The following is a 12,414-nucleotide window of genomic DNA, read 5'->3' on the forward strand; positions in this document are numbered from 1 at the left end:
GAGTGGGTTTGCTGCTGTTGCTTCGAACTGCCATGTCGGCGCTGCTGCCAGAATCACTTGCAGTGTGCGTTGAGCTCAGAAGACGCTGTTTTTCTTCTTGAGAGACAGAGGAATATGCTTGGCGAACTGAAGGAAGTGGATTCATCACGAGGATTTGTCTGCGAATAGCATTGTAAGAATCATTCAATCCTATCAGAAATTGCATCAATTTTTGTTGATCTTGCTGTGCCCCATGTACCGCATTGTTGTAGGAAGCTAGTTCATCCCATAGGCCCTTCAATTTTGTGTAATAGGCAGAGACAGAGAGTTGTTCTTGTCGAAGATAGGCAATATCTCGTTGAATTTCAAAGATGCGAGGTGCATTGCTTCGAGAGAATCGCTCACAAAGATCTTCCCAAACTTCATGAGCAGTAGAGTAATAGATCACACTGTCTTAAATTTCTGGACTGAGAGTGTTAACGATCCAGGAGTGGACCATATCATTACACCGAGACCAAGCCGCATAACCTTCAGGATCAGCTTTTTCTAAAGGGGCTTTGATTGAGCCAAGCCCAGCTTTTTTTTTGGAATTTAAAGCCAGAGTCATAGCCCTTTTCCAAGTAGAATAATTGTCTCCATTCAAAAGTTTGGAAATCAAAACCAAACCCGAATGATCTGAATGATGAGTGAAATAGGGATTTGAGATATTCGCCTTAAAAGGATCTGTAGAAGTGTTAGGAACGACAATTTCTTTGCCAATGATAGAAGGCGTTGGTGGTACTTCATCATTGGCCATGATGGCTGAAAAAGAGAGATGCTACACGAGATATTAGAGTGCAGCGATGAGTCAGGATCTTAGTACTGCTCTGATACCATGAAAAGATGGAAGAAAGATTGAATTTGCTTGAATGAATATTATTGATACTGAATCGTGTATTTGTACAGGGAGATTTCTAATCATTCCTACAAGTCAGGAATTTGTTACTACATTATAGGTTGTCTAGCTATAAGTCAGGCATTACAATAGGAAAGATAATATATACAAATTATTTATTCTTAATATGGAAGATATGAAAGGTTGACTTCCTAACATATCTAACCTCTAAATCCACAAAAATACTTGGTAGTTATATTGTGATGCAGCCTTATAATTTTATTTAGCCGCTAGGAATGAGAAAAAAGAATGAAACATACTTTCATTATTTGGTAAATGAGGGAGGAAGATGAAAAAAATATACTAGCTTACTGGTCACGAACATACCGAGCAAATCGAGATAGAGCTCGGCTCGTTTGCTTAACAAACGAACTTTAGTCGAGTCCGAATTATTCATGAACAACTTTCTGTGCATTTGAAGCCCTACCCTCACCTTTTGGGAAGCTAATGTTATATCAAGCGGACCAATAACGGGTGATAAAATAATTCAATTTTGACCAAAATTACTCCAATATGTTTTATAAAAAGTATTCCTATCACGAAAATTCAGTTTAAAAACAATGAAAAATAGTTTTATAGCTTGGTGCGTAAATAAAAGGTGTGAACTAATAGCATTGTTGTTCAACAACTAGTGGCCTAGCCGGCCCTCGTAGTCTTCTAGTTCTAGATTAGATTTCTTATGACCCAAAAGGACAAGAATAAAAGAAAACCATAAAGAAACCAGTACTTAAAAAAAAAAAAAAATACTAAAGATATATCTAACATTGAAAAAAAAAATTCAAGAAATATTCACAATACCTCATAAGAAAACCAACATGGCCCACAAGGTAAAGTTAGTAGGTTTTTCTCACCCAAAAAATAATACATTCGGGTCAAAGTCAGAAACAGACTTGTTGAAGTTTTCAGAATTTTGTCAAGCATCAAATATGAATGAATCAGAAAAAATGCCATAGTAAGTGCAAAAAACTTGCTTCATTTGTTATAAATTGCAATGTAACAAAATGAATCCCACTTTATTTAGGCCTGAAAAATAAAAAAAAAATCAAGAAATATTCACCAGACCTCATGTGAAAACCTGAAAACCAACAAAGCCAGCTAGGTATAGCATTTCATCAAATATGGATGAATCAGAAAAAATGCCGACACGTCAATCCTCCTAAATTTCATTTGTTTGCCTCTATCTAGGTGATACGAGGCTGTCTACATAGATTGTTGCATAAAATATATCCCCATATGATTCTTTTTTTTTCCTATAAGTAACATTTTTTGTCCGGTAAGTAACATCCCTATACGTTCTCTCTCTTGCATTGTATAAAACTAACCTATTGTGATCTAACAACAGAACTTCATCATTCCCCAACAAACCCAATGGCTCCAACGTATTTCTAAATGGGACTTTAATATCAAGTTTAGTCCAAGACTTGTACACCCCATATTCCTTCATAACCCAAAGTGCATCATGTAAATTATGTACATAAAGGCATCCTTCAAACACCAGTAGTTGGCAATTGTTGGAGGAAGTAGGCAATGGAATCTTCCTCAGTTTCTCATCCGCCAAACTAAATGCAGCAATCTCTAATGATCTAGAATACCAATCAGCTGCGTCATATCGGAAATAAAGCCAATGAATGGCTCCATTCAGCTGCGTCGTATGACCCATAACTTCATGAATACAATGCTCAGGAAAGTCTTTAACTTTTCTCCAAAAACCATTTCTCAGTGAATATACATAGATCCTATAGTCGGTTATTCTCGCCAATTTGTAATCATCAGAGCAATGGTCATAGCCAAATCCGAGGATACCCATATTTAGGGTCGCACCCTCAGGGAAATAGAAATTGCAATTTGGTATTTTTGGTATTTGCTTGGACTCCCTCGTCGAGAGATTGAATACATATATGGAAAAATAGTCTACCTGCATGCATGTCAACCCGTTGCAAGAACCAATGATTTGACATCGACGATGGTTCTGAAATAAAAAATCAATCTTTTCCAGTACAATGTCAGTACTGGCTGATCCGAAGCTTGCCGCTTAGAGACGGGAAAGGCGATGATCTGGAAGACGGGAAACCGGATCGTCTGTGGCTATGAGTATCCGGTGTGTTTGGATGTTGGAGTTTGTGAGTGATTGAATTGATTGAGGTGGGTTTTGATGAAGTGGGAGTCAGAGATCAAAGAGTGCAATGGCTTCGACGCGCACTTGAATCGCAACAGAGATTTGACGGGCAGTTTTGAGAGTATTTCGACAAGCAGACTGTGGGGAAGGTAAGGCAAAGGCATGGTGGCTTGGATTGGTTAGATATCTCGATCTGCTTCTAGTATACATGTTCTTTGAAACAAAGTGCCAAAGTCGGTTATGACTTTAGTCTTTGCATTCTAAAGGGACTCGAAGAAGAGATAAAAGGCCGGAATGTACTGCGAGCCCTTGGGGGTGGTTGTTGGAAATTGAAAAAAAAATAAATAAAATAAAAAAACAAAAACAAAAAAACAAAACTTTTTTAAGCAATAAAGAAGCAATCCCAATTGAGATAGGAATTCCTTGATGAGAGGCCATCATAATTGGATAAATAAAAGACTGTTTTTGACAAGGCAGAGGTTTTAATAAGAGAAAATTGTGTGTCTACGACTCTACTATAGATATATAATTTATTAGTATAAAAAACATATTAATTAACTTTAATTTAAAAATTATTCTTCTTGTCTTTCTAATGCAAGAATGTTAATTAAATTTTTTTATTCTATTTTTTTTAAAAATAATATGACGTGTTATTATAAATTTTCTGAATAAGTATCGTTGTTAATACTCCTGATTGTTTCTATAAAATATGTCAATATCCCTTTATTTTTTCTTTTCAGTTTTCCATAACTCATTTCTTTTCAGTTTTCCATAATCGTACCTCTTTTCCCATTAATGTTTTTGGTATCTCACGTTTTTTTTGCGTTTTTGGTTAATCTCTCTTTTTCTCTTGCATCCTACCTTTTCTAAACTCTTTCTATATTTTCTATTGACTTTCTATTATCTTTCTCATTAGGGTTTGGTATTGATCTTTATAAATAATAATGAAATATTTCACAAATGAAAGAATAAAAGAGTTAGAACGATGTAATTGGTCTTGTTAGCATAAAAAAAATATTGAATAACTATTTAATATTTATTTTAATATTTGCCATCCCAAATTGAAATGAAATTATTCAAATTTCTATAAGTTGGTTATCCCAACTTCTCAAACAAATTAACTAGTTGGTTATCCAAATTTTATGAAATTATTGTACCCAACATAAATTTAGTCGCAAGAAGTAGTAAATAAAGCACAACCATATTCATAATAATTATAACCTCATTCCCTTATTATATTCTCACGCTCACATTTGTATCATGTGATTATGAGACATTTAAAAGAAAATTTTCATCCATAAAACTAATACTATATTTGCTTGCAGGGATAGATTGAGGAGGAATGAATAAGAGGGGATAAAAGGACTTTTCTGTGTTTGTTGGAGAGAAGGGAAAAGAGAGAGGAAGTAAAGAGAGGGATGAAGCATCCCTTAGTGCTTTGTATTTTTGAACTCAAAATTGGTGGGAAGAGGAGAAAGAAAGAACGAATAATTATCACAAATATTAGGATAGAGAAAGAACGGAAAAGAGTGAGGAAGTTAAGGCTGATTTACTCGTGAATTCATTTATTCAATGTTTCATATCTTAAATTTGAGTATTATAGCTAACCTCTAAATCCACAAAAATACTTCGTAGTTATATTGTGATGCAGCCTTTTAATTTTATTTAGCCAATGCTAGGAAGGAGGAATGAGAAAAAAGAATGAAATATACTTTCATTATTTGGTAAATGAGGGAGGAAGTTGAAAAAAATATACTAACCTATTGGTCACGAACATATCGAGCAAATCGGGATAGAGCTCGGCTTATTTGCTTAACGAATGAACTTGAGCCGAGCCCGAATTATTCATAAGTTCCTTTGAAGCCCTACTCTCAACTTTTGGGGAGCTAATGTTATATCAAGTGGACCAATAACTGGGGATAAAATAATTCAATTTTGACCAAAATTACTCCAATATGTTTTATAAAAAATATTCCTATCACGAAAATTCAATTTAAAAACAATGAAAAATAGCTTTATAGCTTGGTGCTTAAATAAAGGGTGTGAACTATATTGTTGTTCAACAGGGCAGTGATGAGTGACCTAGCGGTATTAAATCCTTACTTCTCAAAGAAAAGTTAGAGGTTCAAGCCTCTTGGAGGCATGTGTTAGTACCAATTAAGAGAAAAAGAAAAAACTGATAGCATTACTGTAGATCAATGTAGTTCAGATTAGATCACTTATGAAGGCCAAGAATAAAAGAAAACCTAACTAATACCATAAAGAAACTAATACTTATAAATATAATAAAATAAAAAACACCAAAAAAAAAAATAATAATAATAATAATAAATAAAATAAAAAACTAGCAAGCAAGTTAAAGTTAGTGGGTTTTTTTCACCCAAAAAATACTCCATTCGGGTCAAAGTGAGAAACAGATTTTAGTGTCCAGAATTTTGTCACGCATCAAATATGAATGAATTAGAAAAAAAGCCACTGTAAGTGCAAAAAACTTGCTTCATTTGTTATAAATTGCAATGTAACACAATTTGTTTGGCTTTATTTTTTCTACACATCAATCCTCCTAAATTCCAGTTGTTTGCCTCTATATAGTGATACGAGGCTGTCTACGTAGATAGTTGCATGAAAAATCTCAATTTCATGAATGTCAGATTTGACAACATCGCTATATGTTATATTTTTTGTCCGGTAAGTAACAGCCCTACATGTTCTCTCTCTTGCGTTGTATAAAACTAAGATAGTGTGATCTAACAATAGAGCTTCATCATTCCCCAACAAACCCAATGGCTCCATGGTATTTCTAAATGGGACTTTAATATCAAGTTTAGTCCAAGACTTGTAAACCCCATATTCCTTCATAACCCAAAGTGCATCATGTAGTGGTACTGGTAGTACACAAAGGCATCCTTCGAACACCAGTAGTTGGCAATGGCGATCGGTGAAGGAAGTAGGCAAGGGAATCTTCCTCAGTTTCTCATCCGCCAAACTAAATGCAGCAATCTCTGATGTGTAGTCAGAATCCGAATCTAATGGGAAATAAAGCCAATGAATGGCTCCATTCAGCTGCGTCGTATGATCCATAACATGAATACCAATGTCTTCAACTTTTCTCCAAGAATCATTTATCACTGAATATACATAGATGCTATGTCGGGTTATTTTCACCAATTTGTAATCATCCGAGCAATGGTCATAGCCAAATCCGACCATGTTAATACCGTAACAGAAATCGCAATCGCAATATTCTGCTAAGGATCAATTCAATAAAAGAAAAGCAATTGGGGTTGATCTTGAAACAATTCATTGCATTTTACCCTAGACTTGCTAGGGAAATCCATTTTCTCATTCAAGAATGAGCCGCTGGCTACTATGGGTCAATATCTGTAAATTTTCGCGCAACACCAATGTGGTATTTGCTTGGACTTCCTCGTGGAGAGATTGATTACATATATGGAAAAAGAATCTGCCTTCATGCATGTCAACCCGTTGCAAGAACCAATGATTTCACATTGACGATGAAGATGGGTCTGGGATAAAAAACCAATCTTTTCTAGTACAATGTCATTATTGGCTGATCCGAAGCTTGAAGTGTAGAGGCGGGAAGGGGAGTGGTCTGTGGCTATGAGTATCCGGTGTGTTTGGATGTTGGGGTTTGTGAGTGATTGATTGAGGTGGGTTTTGATGAAGTGGGAGTCAGAGATCAAAGAGCGCCATGACTTTGACACGCACTTGAATCGCAACAGAGACTTGACGGGCAATTTTGAGAGTATTTCGACAAGCAGACTGGGGAAGGTAAGGCAAAGGCATGGTGGCTTGGATTTGTTAGATATCTCTGCTTCTAATATACATGTTCTCTGAAACAAAGTGCCAAAGTCGGTTAGGACTTTTGACTCTTTGCATCCTAAAGGGATTCGAAGAAGAGATAAAAGGAATGTACTACGAGCTCTTGGGGGTGGTTGTTGGAATTTTTTTTTTTTTTTTTAAGTAATAACTTTTTTTTAAGTAATAAATAAGCAATCCCAGACGGGCTCTACAACCAGTTTATTGTTTAATTCTTATTTGAGTTTTATTGAGATAGAAATTTCTGGCCATCATAATTGGATAAATAAAAGACTGTTTTTGACAAGGCAGAGGTTTTAATAAGGGAAAACTGTGTGTGTCTCCAACTCTACTTTAGATATATAATTTATTAATATAAAAAACATATTAATTAACTTTAATTTAAAAACTATTCTTCTTGTCTTTCAAAATGCAAAAATGTTAATTAAAATTTTGTATTCTAGTTTTTTTATAATATATTTTAAAATATATTATATAGTTAATTCCATACAATCATTCTATTTACTTTATATATATATTTATATTAAGATTCTCAGTTGAATTATTAGAATCCTTGATTGATGCTAAAATCAAGCGGCTGTTACACTTGAATCACCGCCTTCGAGTTTTAGCCAAAAATCAAGTTGTTGTTACACTTGAATTGCTGCCCCAAAATTCGGCCTTGATTTTTGTCCACATGTACTAAGTTTATTCTTGTAATTATTATCAGAATAATTTTTAATTGGCTATTTATACGGAATACAACTAATTGGAGGGCTCCACTTCCTTATTTGTTGTATAATTGGTCAAATTTAAAAAATAGATCTAACAATTCACTGCAGGATTCCACTTCCTTATTTATTGTATATTTGGCCAAATTTAAAAAAATAGATCTAACAATTCACTGCAATTATTCGATGCAAAAATCATTTTCCTTTTTGTAACAAGTTTCTATAAATTTTTAGGACTTAGCTTCCTAAACTCATGTAACTAGTTTAGCATATATGATATACTCAATCAATGAAAGAAATTACCTTGCACAGAATTTTTTAACAAGAATAGACATATTAACAGAATTTTTTAAATTGAAATATTTCTACCATAACAATAATCACAACTTGTAAAGTTCAAAGAACAACAAAAGCTTGTATGTTATGCGCCTCATTCAGTTTCTCAAGTTCTAACACTTGGGTCACAGAGGCATGGGAGCATAAAAAAGAAATATCAGGAGAGTCATACATATATATATACATACATATATATATATACATATGTATATATATATATATATGGGTGCATATTATACCATCCCAAATTGAAATGAAATTATTCAAATTTATATAAGTTGGTTATCCCAACTTCTCAAACAAATTTAATAGTAGGTTATCCAATTTTTATGAAATTATTGTACACGACATAAATTTAGTCAAAAGAAGTAGAAAATAAAGCACAACCATATTTATAATACTTAGAACTTCATTCCCTAATGAATCTCATCTGTTTGTCTTCGGTATGACATTTAAAAGAAAATTTTCATCCATAAAACTAAACTAATTTTATGTTTGGCTGGCGGGATAGATTGAGAAGGAATGAATAAGAAGAGATAAAAGAACTTTTAGGTGTTTAGTTGAAGTAAAGGGAAAATAGTGAGAAAGCAAGGAGGGATGAAGCATCCATTCCTGCTTTGTATTTTCTTTCTCAAAACCAGAGGGAAGAGGAGAAAGAAAGAGGATAATTACCACAATTATTTGATTTTCATTTTTTTGCCTTTATCAAAAATTTGGAATGAACATGTAATTTTTAAAATTGTAATATTACTACGGTATAATTTAAGTCACACAAGACAACATCTGCAAAGCACGAGAGCCAAGCATGCGAGAAAAAAAATCACATTTTGTCATTCACTCCGCGTGACCAGGGTACATGTTGCGATTGATGATAGTCTGGTTGATGAAAAGGTCATTAAAAGCTTGCTCAAAATCTCCTCGTGTAAAGGTACAATTTTTTTCTCCAATTCATTAATAAATAAACACACATATACACAAATATATGGTATATATGACCATATACACATATTTATGTATACGTATTTGTGTATACACAGGATGTACGTGTTGTTTTAGGAGTTTTGTTTGAGATTGTGAATGGACTGTAAAATGCTATTACAGTAATAACAGTGGACAATAGAAGGAGAGCTCTGCTAAGGTTACTATATTCTTCTCTCTCATTTTCAAGGTGTATGAAACCTAGAACCAAATCGGTTTGTTTCAGTTCTATTTGGTTTGGTTTTAATTTTTGTACATTCGTTAGACCTTGTTTGGTTTCAAATTACTCCCAAACCGGTCCGAACTGAACACCATGTGCACAACGGTATCCAACAGCGAATGTTTTAGACTTCTAGCTAAATATGCTAAAACAGCAAGTGAACTACACTTTTGAATTGTGCATATACTTTGAAAAAAAAAAAAAATTGTATATATAGCATTATTAGATGGCTCTTACGATAACCCAAAGAATAGAAAGAAGCCAGCCAAACATGAATAAGTAAAACGCCACTGTAAGTGCAAAAAAACATATAGCTTCATCTGTTATAAATTTCAATGTAAATTTTTGCAACACATCAATCATCTAAATTTCTTTTGTTTGCCTCTATCCAGGTGATTGGAGACCATCTACATACATAGTTGCATGAAAATTCTTAATTTCTCCGTTGTCAGGTATGACAACATCATTCTTAGCTTCTCCGACGTCAGGTATGACAACATCCCTGTATGTTCTCACTCGTGTTATATAAAACTAACCTAGTCTGATCCATCAACAACATATCTTCACCATTCCTCAACAAACCCAATGTCTCCAAGGTATTTAAAAATGAGATTAGCGAGTCGAACACCCTATTTGCCCCACAAGGTTTTGAAGTCTTTGGTTTTCTCCAAAGCTTCCTCGAGGTCTTGAGCTAGGGTCTCCTCATTTGGCGAGAAAGTTCACGAACCAGGATTTTCTGTACCCTGAAAGGGCAAACCCAGTAGTTGGCTTACATCTCCGAACCCGGAGGTCTGAACCGTTAGCAGAATCCTTACTCGAACCCGAGGTCACCTAAGTCATTCCCACTATTTCTAAGGTTAAAACATCATTATTAAGGTCATAGCTATGCTTTACAGCGACTCATTACAAATGCCCAAGATTTGGAATAGGATACATTGAGGAGAAGGACCAAATGAGTGAGAGGCTTACCTTCCCAATTAAGCCTGGTGAAGAGGCCCAGCAAGATGATTCCAGCAGCAGTCATATAAAGATAGATAAGCAAAATCGGCAAAAATATATGTAGAGCCGATTCTGTACTCATTTCAATAAAGCATTTTCCCAACTATTTGGGATCGGTTATATAAATCTTGTTTCACCATTAGGTTCATTCCAATGCCAATATATTCTTTTTACGACCTTGAACAACACCTAATTTTCTTCAAATCTCGTCGTCTTCTCTGCAAAAAAGTTGATTTTTAGGATAACATACTAATGAGATGCTCTAAAGGAGCAGACTCCGAACCCTTCAATAGATATTAGAGACAGTTCCCATTGAGAAAATTTTCAATTCAAATGTTGCAGAAGTTGGAGTTCAGGAGTCTTGTATATGCGTTGCAGTTGTATACTTGAGCACAAATCCGGGTACAAAGAAAGGTAAATACTTTACACTCTTAATATTTAATTTCTTTTGTTTATAAACTAAATATAAATTGGTACTCCATAAAATAGAGAAGAGTGAATGTTAAATTTTAAGGAAGAGGGAGTTTCAAATTATAATTTTTTGTAATTGGCTAATTTCGATGTCAAAACAAGTCCGATCGAGTTATAATTCTCAAGTTACCATATCAAGATCGAGATTGGCTTCAAAATTGTAAGGTTGTTCAAATTTGATAAACTTTGATCTACCCCTATGTTATATCACACTCTTTAGGAGATATATAAAGATACAGATTTCACTAATATAGTATCCAAATATTGGACACGAAACTGCCTTAAAAACATTACCATACCTAAACATATGATTATGAATTAAATGTGATCCCTTTATTTGATGACATCATATGGTATAACGAAATAGATAAACGGGATTCAGTAGTGACGTAGCGAGAACGAATTGACTACAACCTCACATAAACTTGAAAAAGCTGAAAGTTAAGTTCTATGCGGGCACGAAATTTCTAAGATGGATAGGCAAACCATCCTTTTCTAAAATGGTGAACCTCAGTCTTGTTGGGTGTAGAAAATGTAGATCTTTACCACCATTGGAGCAAATATCCAAGCTGAAACCCGTGGTTCTAGAATCGAGGGGTATCACACCAGCATAGTATCATGCAAAATTAAAAACGATTTTCCTCACATTAAATAGGTCTCTGGGCTCAGTATTATGCTATGGTTGATAAGCCAGAATGGAATGATTGGGAATAGAATGAAAATGTGAATAAAATAGAATGGTCATTCTTATTTTATTTTTTAGTGGTTGCAAAAAAGAAGTGATATAGGAATGAAATGAACATCATCATTCTAATAGTTGCTTTCAATGTTTCTACGTTTTTCAGTTACTTAAAAATAATTCTTTTATGCTAATTGTAGTGTTCAAGAATGATTCTCTTATTCTAATTGTACTGTTCCAATAATGCTTCCTAAGTAAAATCTTCTTTAACAACTTCAATTTTTAGAATAAAGGGTGGTTAACATGGTATCAAAGAATCCCGAGTTCAAACCTTGCTATCACCCAGATAATTATAATTAATAACATGTTGGACAAAAATCTGGCCACATGCGTGGGGAATGTGGAGGATGTATATAATTAAGTTACACCCTCTCAACAGCTTAAGCTTTTAGAGTCAATGGTTCATCCTTCACTGTCCTACAACCCCAAAGTGAAGCAAATACACATAACTGTTACTAGTCTACAAATCCGGTGAATAGCAGAGATTGCAACGAGGTGATTGTTCCACCTACCTTCTTCTAATCCGGAGGTTTAGGTAGTGGCCGAAGGATGGAAGATGGAATTTCCTATTCATAGAAGACGCTCTTATTAATCAAGGACTCAACTAGGGATCTATAAAATTTATATACGCATATTGGAATGTTGATTTTATGTAAAACCACTATCCCGTTATCCACAAAGGTACATTTCCATGCCCTGTGTCCAAAGGACCTCAAGAGTCCGAGGACTTCAAATTTCCTCTAAGGCTTTCTTGGTTATTTTGCTAATAATGTGTATTGTTCCATTTTAATTGTTTTAAATGATTTAAATGGACATGGAAAAATCCCAGGAAACCATCTTCCTTATAAAAAAGAAAGAATGGGACATATTTTTTTGAGACATTTCTGTTAGGAAACGTGCAAGTTTTAAAAATTTTTCAAGGCATTTTGATTCATAGATCTTGATTCATCACATAGAGACAAGTTTTATGCAAAAATAAAAATATGATGTATCATTCAATTAATGGATTGAATACTTACATCAAAGGTCTGAGTAAATTTTTAAATCTTTCCTCTAAAGTGAATGTTCTCACTTATTGTAGATCCCTTACTA

General features: G+C 34.2%; 2 protein-coding genes across 2 annotated transcripts; both read right to left on the reverse strand.

The window, feature by feature from the left end:
- Window positions 1–1,966: 1,966 nt before the first annotated feature.
- Window positions 1,967–2,720, reverse strand: LOC132272934 (F-box/kelch-repeat protein At3g06240-like). The gene is made up of 2 exons (XM_059773996.1): window positions 2,236–2,720; window positions 1,967–1,988 (listed from the first exon to the last, which is right to left on the reverse strand). The coding sequence occupies exons 1-2, from the start codon at window positions 2,718–2,720 to the stop codon at window positions 1,967–1,969; spliced, it is 507 nt and encodes a 168-aa protein (XP_059629979.1).
- Window positions 2,721–5,576: 2,856 nt separating this feature from the next.
- Window positions 5,577–6,239, reverse strand: LOC132272935 (F-box/kelch-repeat protein At3g06240-like). Its single transcript, XM_059773997.1, has one exon. The coding sequence runs from the start codon at window positions 6,237–6,239 to the stop codon at window positions 5,577–5,579; it is 663 nt and encodes a 220-aa protein (XP_059629980.1).
- Window positions 6,240–12,414: the final 6,175 nt, after the last annotated feature.

This window comes from Cornus florida, unplaced genomic scaffold (genome assembly GCF_030987335.1).
Source record: "Cornus florida cultivar Cherokee Brave unplaced genomic scaffold, ASM3098733v1 CherokeeBrave_3.0.0_Hap2_Chr09, whole genome shotgun sequence".
NCBI lineage: Eukaryota > Viridiplantae > Streptophyta > Magnoliopsida > Cornales > Cornaceae > Cornus > Cornus florida.